General features: G+C 58.1%; 1 protein-coding gene across 1 annotated transcript in view; it reads right to left on the reverse strand.

Moving 5' to 3' along the window:
- Positions 1-12761, reverse strand: part of Bahcc1 (BAH domain and coiled-coil containing 1) — a 54682-nt gene that overhangs the window by 3510 nt on the left and 38411 nt on the right. The window contains exons 10-24 of the mRNA XM_038328163.1: positions 11641-12453; positions 8232-8431; positions 7964-8100; positions 7250-7378; positions 4565-4679; positions 3413-3701; positions 2582-2764; positions 2201-2502; positions 1922-2029; positions 1677-1824; positions 1460-1574; positions 1284-1359; positions 1040-1148; positions 356-475; positions 32-208 (exon numbers count right to left, since the gene is read on the reverse strand). Coding sequence (XP_038184091.1) covers positions 32-208; positions 356-475; positions 1040-1148; positions 1284-1359; positions 1460-1574; positions 1677-1824; positions 1922-2029; positions 2201-2502; positions 2582-2764; positions 3413-3701; positions 4565-4679; positions 7250-7378; positions 7964-8100; positions 8232-8431; positions 11641-12453 — 3021 coding nt within the window. The remainder of the gene's footprint in view (positions 1-31; positions 209-355; positions 476-1039; positions 1149-1283; positions 1360-1459; positions 1575-1676; positions 1825-1921; positions 2030-2200; positions 2503-2581; positions 2765-3412; positions 3702-4564; positions 4680-7249; positions 7379-7963; positions 8101-8231; positions 8432-11640; positions 12454-12761) is intronic.

Raw genomic sequence — 12761 nt, forward strand, 5'->3', positions numbered from 1 at the left:
AGGGTCCCTCCCTTCCCAGCTCTGCAAATACCGGCTTTGTCTTTGCTGATGGATTTCTTCCCTGGGGTCTTGGAAGTTTCGGGGCCATCCTGCACTTTGGGGGACAGGCTGGGAGAAGGAGCTTCGCTGGGTTGGGGGGCCTCACTTGATGCTTTTTTGGTCCTCCGGCAGCTGCTGGACACCAGCAGGGCTGGAGAGGGTTCTGTACCTGTGGAGTGGACAGAGGGGCTCATCACAGGCCTGCTGTGGGTGACTGCCACACTGTGTGGAACATCGGGAACGTTTCCAACGTCTAGAAGGGGCTTCAGGGAGCTGATGCAGGCAGGGAGAGCCCCGCCGTTGGGTAGATGCTCACACTGGATCTTGAAGTCTGGCGGCAGCAACCTGATGTTAGAGACAGCTATGTGGCCTCTGTCTCCGTCGTCAAACTCTACCACCACCGAGTCCAGATCCTCCTCTTCGTCACTAGAAGCACCTGCAATAGCGCATGCCCTGAGCATGTGGCCAGCCGTCTAGCCAGAAGGCAGGGGAGGGCAGGGGCCAACAAAGACGTTGAGATTCCTCTGCAACCCGACTATACCGGCCATCTGATAAACCAGCACCATCCCGTTGGCCACCTGGTATCAGAGCCACTGATCCCACCCCAGGCATACACAGCCTGCCGACACACAGACTTCTCTCTGTAAGCCCTCCCGGGAGCATCCAGAGGACTCTTGCCCATTCCCCTTTAGACCACGAGTCTTCCTGCCCTGAGGGCCCTAATGCCCTGTTTGCTCAGGTGTGATGGGAAATTTGGTGACCCAGGTCCTGGGATCTTGGGCCTGCTGGGCGTGCTCTGATTAGCTGGACATAGGAGTCCTCCCCCATCCCTCACATTCTCATGTTCTCAAGGCTACCGGTAAACTGGTGTCAGTGTGGACTTAGAGCAGACTCCCACGTCTGCCTTGCTCCAACCCCCAGGGAAGCTGGACTGTGCAGGGGGGGGCTCTAAAGCTCTCAGAAGGGCCCTGGTCCTAGTCCCGGCCTCAGCTGTGCTTACCTCGAACCACGTTGCCCGGATACAGGCACCGAGACTTCTGACTCCAGTAGGCACAGACCCGGGTACCAGGAGGGAGGTACCGACTGGACTGTGGCCGGACATCAAGGACCTGCAGGGAGCCGAGGAACAGTAGTCTGTGAACAGTGGGCTCTTGCCACAGGGCTCACTCTAAGGCCAGGCCAAGGTCCTCCTGGTGGCGGGAAAAGCCACCAGACTTGATTCCCTAGGCAGGGGCTGTCCTTACCGCCTCCTGCAGCAGCTGCTCCAGTGAGTAGATACGCTGCCGGTTGCCTCTCTCACCCTCGATGACGATGCTGTAGCTGCGGGCACCAGGGGGGCACGTGAGACCCCTGCAGGAGTCTCCCTGCCCCAACAGGTCACACCCAGCATGCATTCCTCCCACTCAGGCCCAGGCCTCACATATCGGGGGGCTGCAGAGTCCTGACGCTGCCCGCGTACAGCAGACTGTCCTCCTTAGGGATCAGTACAGGTAGTCCGTCCTGCAGGTCCTCCTTGTGGATGGTGCAGGACTGTGCTGCATGGGAGGACACCATTGCTGGGCGTTGGCCCACCCGTGGGCACACCCACTACCCACCACCCCTTCCCCAGGCACCCGGCACCTCGTTAGCCTGCTTACCAAGGGCGGCGCTCTGCTCTGCACTTAGCTGGACCCCGGCCTCCTCCTCCTCTTCTTCCTCATCCGAGAAGCTGCTGTCATCGTCAAACTCGAAGTCATCCTCCACAGCGAAGCTCTCCAGCAGTCTGCTCACGGCTCGGCCCTGGCCCTAGGTGGGGCCACAGGGGTCAGGGGAGGAGGCTGGGAGGGGCTGAGCCCCCACTGCACCCCTTCCCCTCCCCCCCGGGGCCTGGGAGGGCTGCTACCTGCTTGCCAACTGTCTCTCTCTTCACCTTCGTCAGCTTCCTGCTCTTTCCCAGGATGGCCTTGGCGTTGCGGGCTGACAGGGCAAGGGACAAGGCCCCATTCTTCCGCTGCTTAAGAAGGGTGGGCAGAGGGAGAGCAGTGAGGACTGGAATAGCTTCTCCAGACAGCATGGGCTGGGACTCAGGGTTCAGGAGTGAGTGGGGAAGGGGGGAGGCTGCATTCGCGTCCTCTGGATGCCCACTGACCACCCTGATGTCTACTTGACCCCACAGGCCTACCCTCAGTACTGGCTGCAACATGGTGCTCTTGCGTGTGGCTCTCTTGAGGCGTTCACTGGCAAGTTTGCTGCCTTCCTCTCGGCAAGCAAAGGTCCGCGTGGGGCTGAAAAGGGCATCCCTGCCGGTGGCTGCCCCAGGCTCGGCACAAAGGCCACTTTTTGCCTTGCCCTTTGCTTTTTTCTTGCCTGGTGCACCTGGGGGCCGCCGACCTGGTGCCCGCTCCAGCTTGGGGCCCACCTTGCTTTTCACGGTCCGTCTCTTAATCTTGACCTCACCCTCGGGACTGGATAGGCGGCAGGCCCCTGCGGGAGGGAAGGAAGTGGTCATTGGGACCCTAGTATATAGGACCCGTTTCCCATTCTGCTCTGGTTTCTTGGTTACCTAGCAAACCCTGCCTCTCCTTTTTCTTCTTGGCCTTTTGGTTGGCTTCCATCTTGACCACGGAGGAAGGTGAGGGACCCAGCACTGCCACACTGGCCCCTGGGTGTAGCACCAACCCGGGCTCCCTGGGAGCCGCCTCTGTCCCCAGGAGTGCCTGGCAGTCCTCACTGTCATAGCCGCTGCCTGGGGGACAGCAGAGAGGACTTGGTGACTGGATGTGGAATTTGGCTATTTGGGGTGGACTTGGGAGTATGGCCAACAAAGACACTATCATCCTCTGGGCTGCTCAGGGGTGGGGACAGGAACCTGGGGTACTGACCCCACCCTGGGAGTGTCTGGCAGGGCAAGGGAACAGGATTTTCTCTCTTGTAGCCCCACCTTGCAGAACTGGGCTCCCCTCTGGGGAGTCCCCCTCTTTCTGTATCTGCTGGCCCAGCTGGCCCCTCACTTCCTGCCCCCAAAGCGGTAGTACTTCCCTTTGCCCTCCCTCAGTCTCCAACCCTGGAGGAGGAGCTGGGAGGGAGGAAGTGCCTATTTTTCCAGGCTGTTTCTGGACTTGTCTGCTGGGGAAGGAAGAGATACCCCACCAACTTGCCGGATGCTGAGGGCAGAGGTAGGGAGGCTATTTTTAACGTGTTTCCAGGGCGTGTCCAGAGTTTCTTGCTGCCCTGAGCAGAGAACTTACAAGCCTTGGCCTGGAGACAAAGGCTCCTTCCTTCCCCAGCCTTTCTCAACAAGAAGTGGTCCCTGTGGTAGCCGTGACCCCTGGGCACCCCGCCTTCAGGCCCCGTGACCGTGGCCCAGGCTTCCGTCACTCACAAGCCAACTTGCCTGCCTCCTGTGCCACAGACACTGATGGCTGGGCTGGGAACTTGGGCATCCCCCTGCCTCTGTCCCCATCGGGGTGTGGATGCTGAGCTGCCCCTGACACTTGGACACTCTTGGCTCTAGAGAGCTTCTTCCGGATGCGCCCACCTGGGGCAGCCTCTTTGCGCTGGAAAGCACCGAGGCCCGCGGGCAGCCCCTTGCTCTTGACCCGTGGCTTCAGCTGGGCCACCCTGTGGGCCACGGAGGATGACAACTCAGCCTGGCCACCACTCCTCTTGCACCGCACCTTCTCCTGTGGAGGGGAGGAGAAAGCTGCATGCTCAGGCATGGTCCTAGCCACAGCCCCTGGCCTGCTGCTTCCTCTGTCACTGCGGGGCCCAGAAAATAGCATTCCTGGGGACTTGCCCTGAAAAGGGCCTGGGACATAGGGCTGCCTACCAGAGCAAACACCATACCCATCTACCAACCCTCCCCCCCATTCAACTTTGGATGGTAGAACAGGGGAGGCTGGGAGCTAGAAAACTCCTGTCTGTCATGGTATACGCTGTTTGCTTTCGTGAAAAGGAAGGATAGAAGAATCCCTCAGGCAGAATGACCCCAGGCAGCATCCTGCCCATGCCTACAGCACTTAGGAGGCCAAGACGGGAATATAGTTACAAGTGAGGACAGCCTGATCTACAGAGCAAGTTCTATATAATCAAGTGCGGAGACTAAAACTGCCATTGCCACCACCAAAGCAAGCAAGCAAACAAAAATAAAAACGGCCTTCCGATGTGGGAGGTGACAGACTAGGTAACACTGGGCCTAGGACCTTGGAGGGAGAGAAAAGTAGAAAGGGCCCAGGATTCCACCCGGCACTGCAGACATGGTGTTTCGAGTCAGGCACTCTGGCTGCGGATTTCCGTCCTCACTACACTGTTATAGACTTTTCTTCTACTGGAGTTGGGGGTGGTGGTTCAGGGAACCAGTGACAAGCCACAGCGGCAAAGTTGTCACCAGTGTGGTGGGGGCAATAGCCCCCCTGGCCACAGATACGTATCACTTTAATCAAGGAATCCGAAACTCGCTGAACCCTGGCTGGTTCACCTGGGCTCATCGCCCAACGTCTCACGTATGGTGCCCACCCGGGGTGAGGGTGGAGGCCGGGAGACTCACCGAGGAGGCCGTCTGCAGGCCTGTGTAAGCATTCTTTTCCAGTTTGCTTCGCTTCCTTGTGGGCTCGTCACCTCGTAGCTCAGCACACAGCAGACTCAGGCTAGCGCGGACGGCCCTGGGGGATGGTAGTGATGAGTACAGGGTGAGCCCAGCAGCAGGACCTGGGCATCAGCACCTCCATGCAGTCCCTGTGGTGTGTCCATCTGCAGGACAGTCTCCTGGCTCATCTGCTAAAAGCAAGCACTGGTGGGTGTCCAGCCAGTACTGATCCTCCGGGCCAGTCCCTTCTGTCTGCTGACTACCAACTCCTGGAGGTGGGAATAGGGCGTCTTTCCTGTCCCCCACTCATCTCCCTGCTGGGTTGGGATGCCCTTGCAGTGACAATCGTAAGCTGGTGACCCAAGGCCTAGGCGGAGGGATCTGGGGACTGGCAAAGTCACCGGGTTCCTGGGATCTACCCCAGTCCTTGTGAGCCAGGGCTGTGTCACTATCTAACCTCGGTGTTTTGGGTCTGTGGAGCTGGGGCAGGGAATGGCTCAAGTCTGGGTCGGGCCCTTGGGATACGGCTAACTGCTGGTACACACGGATAATCCGGGTATTAAGGAGGCCGAAGCAAGACTGTTAGAGGCCAGCCAGGAATACCTTAGGCAGAACTTGTCTTTAAAGAAAAGAGGCGGGGGAGGGAGAAAAGGATGTAAGGACACAAACAGGGTCAGGGTAAGGACAAGAGGCAGAGGAAGGTGGGCTTCCTACTCCTAAACCTCAGCGGGCTTTGCTGGGGAGCCAGGTCCCTGATTCACGACCCTATGAAGGAAGCTTGCGGTCAGCTCATTTTCCAGATGGGACCAGGGGAACTGGTTCGATTTTTGGGGGGTGTCAGTCAGTGCTAAGCTTCCTAGTCAGTCCCTTCTGCCTGCGGAAGTTCCTGGTGGTCCTTGGTGCCCCTCTGACTCATCCGGCTTTAATCTTCCCATGTCCCACGGTGAGCTATCTCCTCTAGGCTGGTAGGTAGCTCAGGGGCCACTATGGTCACCCAGCTACTGAGGAAAACAGCAACAGGGGTCGATCCGGCCTGCTCCCTCCACACCCCTCTATTCCCATGTCACGTGGGCAGGCTTCTGTCTCCCCCACATCCCAGTGTGCTCAGCATGTGACTTCATTTCCTTCCTAGTACCCCCTTCCCATGAGGAAACCAGCTTGTCTGCCCGTGGCTGGGCAGGGGTTGGGGTTCGGCCTCCACCACCTGTCAGCCCCTTAGCCCTCACGGCACAGAGGGAAACCGGTGGCAGATGGGGACTGAGGGCCTGGCCTGGCCCTGACCTCGTATGGCCAGACACCGCTCTCCACCTTCCTGTCTGGCAAAGAGGTTGGACTTCTGAAGGCAGGAAGCCCCTGAAGCTCTGAGAGCCTCCTTGACCCCCAGCTTCCTGCTGCGTTGCTTGGCCTCACACTTCCTGCATGGAGGAGGCCTACCCTGGGGCCCACAGCCTGCTACCCTACCGGGTTCTGGAACAAGGCTTTAGAGTCCAGACAGGAGCTGGAGGTGGGGAGACTGCCAGGAAACCCACTCTTTGGAAAGAGAGGGATCTGGCTGCGGATCCTTCCAGCCTGAGGCTGCTGGGTTCTCTGGGTCATAGGAGAAGTTGGTTGCAAGGTGGTCACAGGTTAAACTTACTTGCTGGAACTTAGGACAGAGTCCAGCATGGGCAATGTAGCCAGAGTGGGTTAGGGCCAAAGAGGACAAAGTTTGGGGGTACATCAATGTCCTCTAGCAGTGGACAATGCCCTCCACTGAACCTCAATCCCCAGTGGTCCTATCCTGACCAGCAGTCCCCAGGCTGTAGACTGATTCTCAAAGGAAAGCCCTCCAGGTCCCTGCTGGGTGACACCTGGGCAGGACAACGGGACATCTCAGCGAGGCCCCCAGCCATATGGTGAATCCTCTCCAACGCCTGCAGCCCACACAAACTCCCCCGCCCCATAACCTTCCCTGCATTTGCTAATGTTTTGTGACATAAAGCCCTGAGATTAATTTTTTGCCTCTGTCTTAATTGAAGGAACCATTTAGTGCCGATTTAACTATTATTACCAAATCATCAGGATTGATGCAGAGCACACGCGTGCGCGCCAATCGTGTTTGGAGGAGCTCGGAGGATTTATGCAAATGGGCCTGCCGGGAGAGGCAATTTGTAGCCGAGAAGGACAATTATACCCGGCCCGGGAGTGCGCCAACGACTGCGCCGGGCGGGTAATGGATAATAACATCGCGCGGCAGCCGTGAGCAGCAGCGCAGCGTGACCAACGACTTTATACAGTGCAGATAAAGAGCCTTTTACGCAACGCCGCTTCACACGCAAGGGGCCAGGGCTGGCTGGTGGCTTTGGTGGGGTGATGCCACAGCCTTAGCCACGGCCAGGTCCTCAAAGTTGGTGCAGCCAAGTCTAGGCTGCGACTTCCCAGGAGGGGGCGCTGATGCTGATGGCCATGCCGGGAAGAGGAAGTCTGTGCTGGACGGTGCCAGTGCCCAGCAGAGTTCTCTGGACATTTGTCAAGGCCTCAGGTTTTGGTGGGGGACATACTAGGCCTTCAGACATTGAGTACAGGGAGCCAGCAATTCCTGAATCGTGACCCTCCACAGTGCCCAGGCTTGCCCCAAGTACTCCCGTGCCCATACTCCAGACTCACTTGGCTTTCTTGCCTTCGCTCCTGGCAAGCTGACCCCCAGGACGCAGAGTGGGCAGTGAGCTTGAATGTTTGCGCTTCCTTGGCCGGCCAGGCCCCCGTCTTGCAGGACTCCGGGAGCTCTCCTCTCTCCTGTGGGGGGGGGGGGTCACAGAGGGTTATGTTAGAGACTTCCAAACACCCCACCTCCAGGTCTATTGAAGGGCACTGCCCCGCAGAGGAATGTTGGGGGCGAAAGTACTCTCAGAGTGGGTTTAAGGCAAGACTCAGCAAGGTCCCTGCTGCTTAGAACCTGCGTAAGTAGACAGCACACTCTCCTGCTCGACTCTGGGATCTAACTGCCTTGTGCACATTGGTCAGGAAGTTCTCACTGCCCCTCAGGCAGCTGAGCATGACCTCCTCCAGCTCTGGAGTAGGCCCCAGCCTCCCGGCTGGGTTCCGAGTCTTCTGTCACACCCAGTCACTTTAGCTACCATGGCCCCTTGCGCTGCCATCTTGTGGTTAAGCCTCTCTATGCTGCCCTCTGCTGAACGACTGGTTCTTCTCCCCTCTGCCTGGCTGCTTAGGTCTCAGGGGCTCCATGCAGACTGCAGTCTCCAGGATGTCCCAGCTGGGCCGCTGCCCACAAGGTGGCCAACAAGGCCAGAATTGGCCTGCAGGGACTCCCCACATGCTGCGCTAGGGATCAAGGGTCCCATCCCCGCCTGGGCGTCTTACTCGTGGTCATGCCTGCGCTGCAGGCGCGCCAGCTCCCGCTGCTTCTCCTTGTAGCGCCTCTGCAGTTCTGCCAGTTGCATGCGCACCTCTACTTCCTGTGTATCCAGCCGGTCGATGGCAGCCTTCAGGGGACATACCTGTGTGCAAGCGTTCAGGAACCTCAGCCACGTAACCAGGCCTCAGGGTGGTGTGGGAGGCGGCCCAGGCATGCAGAGGAATTCCCACCTGTCCACGGCACTGGGCAGTGTGTGTCAGCGTGCTCACTTACAGGCTTGGTTTTAGGGGTCCAGGTGTCCTTGCGTTGTAGGATCTGCATTCGAGGGGTGAGTCTGGGGCCTCTGTCTTGGTCAGCAGCTGGGGCCTGCAGTGAAGTGACCGAGCTGTCCAGGCTAGCAGCCTCCACTAGGGACCACACTGTGGCCAGTGTGGCGAGGTGCTGCAGGTTGAAGGCCAGTACATCCTCATCCTCTGCTGAAGGGAGAGGGGCAGGTCATACACTGTCCCTCAGAGAGGCTTTGGATGTCCGCTCCCTTCCCGGCACAGTCCCAGCCTGAAGCTGCCCACGTTCCTCAGGATGTAAGGACCAAGGGTGGAGTCAAACCACAGGGAATGGCCTGCCTGCCAGGCTACAGCTGAGGAGATCCACCGTAGGCCACGGCGCAGGGCAAGCAGGTTCACACAGACCTGGCACAGTGTCTACAAGCCTGCAAGTGTACCCCAACTCTTTTGGACACTAGGAACTGAGCAGACCGAGGATGCAGAGGGTTCTACCATAAACCAAGCACAAAATCAGGCAGACTAATGCTTCTCGAATCCCATAAAGCTGAGCTGTGTTCTAGAGCCCGAATGGCAGTCACATGCAGCTACTCACTACTAAAGGTTCATCCTACGGTCCAACCACCTCCCACCACCATGTACAAAATCTGGGCAGCAGTGGCAGCTAACCACAGCAGGAAAACCTGGGGTGGGACAGGGGCGGTTGGCTCAGGACTGGGTCAGGGTTAGGCCAGCAGAGGGTAGCATGAATTCAGGGAAGACACTTGAGATAGAGATGCCATGAAGGACTAGGAATGACTGAGCCAATTCTACAAGGACATCTATGAAGGGTCAGAGAAGCAATCCAGGAGCCCAGCGGGGTCTGAGTGGAAGATATGGAAACCTAGACACCCCAGAAGAGCAACACCCCAGCCACCAGCCCCGTGGTAGCAGCATCCTGTTACTATGGTGACAACTGAGGCCGGGCAACTTCAGGATGACTCTAGAAAGCAGGGAAGTGTTTCAAGAGTGGCAGGGGCATTGTGGGAAGCACACAAGGCTGGCCCGGTGGCTCCACCATCCAAATCAAAGCAATCTGGCCGTCAGAATAAATAGTGATTACAATGGGCCACTGTAGCTGGAGAGACTTTACACCGGGAAGGGTACTGAGGTCAGGATATCAATGCAGGGTGGAGGTGTGCAGACAAGAAGAGACCCCCACAGCTCCATGGTGCTTCTGCACCAAGGTTCCCCCCAACAACTGAGGGGCAGGAGGGAAGGGCTGTGAGCCATTTACGCCAGGGGGAGCACAGATAAGCAATGACAAACTAACACTTCAACCATCTTGACAGTGGGCAGGTGCCCTGAAGAGGTGCACACAGCTTGGCGAGGAGCCCTACCAAAAACACACTGCTGGAATCTAGTCAGCAGAAAAATCAGTAAAGCCTAGCCGAGGTGCCCCGGAGAGTGATGGGTGGGTACATGAGGTACATGTACCACACAGGGCAGGACCAGAAGACCAAGGAATAGCCTCCCTGAAAGGCTGCCTCTGGCTGGGAGGGGATGGTGCATGCCTTTACGCCTAGCACTCAGGAGGAAGAAGCAGGTGGATCTCTGTGAGTTCAAGGACTATCAGGGCTACATGAACAAAAAGGGTGTTTCTCTGTGATGCCAGGGGGTACCGGAGGGGCAACTGGCAAATGCTCAAATCTTTGGACATAATTTTCTTTCTGGCCCAGATCTCTACCACAGGGTTTCCTCCCAGGCTAGAGATAGGCTGTAGGTCCCTAGCAACAAGAGGGAAGAAGCAGGCCTGGCTTTCTCTTTAGGAGGAGGGCAGATTCCATCACCACCGGCACAGCCTAGGTCAGATACGACCCTACACACTCCTTCCTTTGCTCTGGGTGCCCTTGAGGCCAGGGCTTGGCACGCATGGCTCTGTCAGGCCTGGGCCACCCAAGGGTCTTCCTTTTATCCTGGTGCTGGCAGCCTGGCTCAGCACCTGCATTCCTCATTTGTCTCTTCTCAGACTTTTTGATGGAGGAAGTTGATCTGACTGACTTCAGCCACAGCAGCTACCACACTCTGTAAGGCTCCTACTGCAGCAACGGCTTAGGATCCGGCCATTACGGGGCCGGGAGAAAGGGAGGGTACGGCGCCCTAGGAGGAGCAGGTGGGCATGGGATCACACCCTGCAAGGCATAGCTGGGGCAGTTTCTAGGACTCTGTGTCTTGGGATCACACCATGTGACTAAAGCCAGAACAGCTACAACACAACACTACATGTGCCCCCCACCCCCTCCGATGAGCTCTAAAGGTATTTACTCAATGGACGGACTCCGGTCTTGTCAGCATTAACAGGCCGTGTGACAAGGCACCCCATGAGTCCCCCTCACTCTATGGTACAACCTTCATATGGGAGGCCCTGGCAGCTTGGCCTTGACACAGGGCCTCAGCAGGGGTCCACAGGGTTCCCGCTACACAGTCCATCAGGAGTTCCTTCAGGGCCTATACTTCCTGGTACTGCCCATCCCTTCTCTTGCTAGGGTTAGGTCTGAGCTTAGGCTGCCCTGTAGTGCGCTTGCGCCCACACAGAGTGAGAGCAGGGCCTTCAGGGAAATCGGCTTTACAAGAACATACAGTCTGCCTCCTCAGAGCGCAAAGGCGCAGGGGCCTTGGGAGGGGATTTATGTGTCGGAGCCAAGGCTGAACCCGAAGACTCTACATTCTACTGTAAACACCACGTTGCACAATGGCTGGTAGGATGCCCCTTAGTGAGGGGTTCCCTTGCAGCCCCAAGGTAAGACACTGTTTCTCTGGCCCTGAGGAGAGGGCTTCAAATACAGGGGAGGCTGGGGACTGTGTGATGTCTCTCTGCTAAGGAGAGGCCGTGCAGGCTCCGGGTTTCCTCATCCTATTGTACTTATTATTTGAGGGTCTTTAAGTGATTGGTTGGGTAAGCTTAGGAGCCCCCCCCCCGTCCCAGCCTGAAGCAGGAAACCCTGCAGCCTCAGTCCTGGGATGTATGGGAACCCTCCTGAGGTTTAGAAATTCAGCAATCCCAGTCTGGGGCCATCTGCCCTGCTAAAGCAGCAGACTGAGCATCCTGGTCCTGCTCCTGCTCCCAGGCCCGCAACTAAACCTCTGCCTTAGGTCTCAACATCTTTTGCTTGAGCCTGCCAAAGGGGTGGTCCTGGTCCCAAAGGTCCTGCCCAGAGCCAGTTGGCTCCTCCAGGCTAGAACGAATCCTGTGGCAGCTAGCACAGCTACATCTGACTTCCATGAAGGAGGACCCCTGGGGGGCAGGAAGATTCCCTCCCTGGGGTCTTCTTTTCTCCAGGGACCACTGCACCAGGCTAACCCCTGACCCCGAGGGCCGAGCTCCCAGGGTGTCAGGGAAGGATGCTGCAGCTAGGGCTCACCTTGTATGGCCAGCTCACTCTTCTGCCGCTGGATCTCCAGGTCAGCCAACTCACTGAGCAGGGCAATCCCATGAATCCCTGAGGTGTGGGGCAGAGGGGCCGTGCTGAGGGGCACCGAAGCTGCTGGGGTCTGGGGATCTGGCAGGCTGATGTCAGGCAGGTCCCCTAAGTCCACGGTGGCGGCCACCAAGGCATCCAAGCCCGGTAGCACTTTGGGTGGGTGGCTGTGCTTAGGAGTCCCCCAGTCCACCTCTGAGTCCCCCCCATTCTCCTCCAGCTGGGCTTCCTCCTCCTGCAGCTGGGTCGTATCAGGGACCGTCTGTGAACCTTCTTCGTCCAGGGCAACTGGGCTCCCTGTTTTCTGTTCCAGTGCTTGAGGGGAAGCCCCCAAAGGGGGCCGTGGTACCCCCTGATCCACAGTCCTCTCATTTTGCAACCCTCCCTGAGAAGAATTAGTCTGGCCAGTAGCCTCAGTGCCCCCTCCCTCAAGGAGGTCTCCAAATCTCAGTGCTTGCAACCCCTCAAGAGGACTGGGGTCCTCTGCCTTTCCTGGTGGGAGTCCCTGCTCGACAGGGTGGTTTATGATGACAAGGTCCTGGGTGGCCTCCCTGGCCCTTGAGAGCAGCCCAGGCTCCTCCAGGCTCCTGGGGCTGCAGGGGGGTGGCTCCCCAGGCAGGAACGTCCTTGTGGGCTCAGGCTGAGTTCCTGGGGTAGTGGTTTGCATAGTTTTGGGGTCTGGGAGGTCGGAGGAGTGCATGTCTGCAGGGAGGGAGAAGTCCACAGCAGCTGTGGGGTTCAGTCCCGGAGGCAGGTCTGTAAGGGAAGGCACACGTGAGGGGCCCGTGGGAATGGCAGGAGCAGCACGGCCCCATTCCAGGAGGGGCAGGAAGGCTTCCTGGCCTGAAGGACAGGAGACCCACGAACGGGGCTGTGCTACTCTGAGAGAGCAACAAGAGGTGAGGCTTCAGCACCCACACAACCAGGGACCCACAGGGACAGACCGTCAGGAACATCTCTGGTGTGGCTGTCCGGAAAAGAGGGTTTTGTTTTGGTTTTGGTTTTTTGAGACAGGGTCTCTCTGTGTAGCCCTGGCTGTCCTGGAACTCGCTCTGTAGACCAGG

The sequence above is a fragment of the Arvicola amphibius genome, chromosome 4 (assembly GCF_903992535.2).
Source record: "Arvicola amphibius chromosome 4, mArvAmp1.2, whole genome shotgun sequence".
In the NCBI taxonomy this organism is placed as follows: Eukaryota; Metazoa; Chordata; class Mammalia; order Rodentia; family Cricetidae; genus Arvicola; species Arvicola amphibius.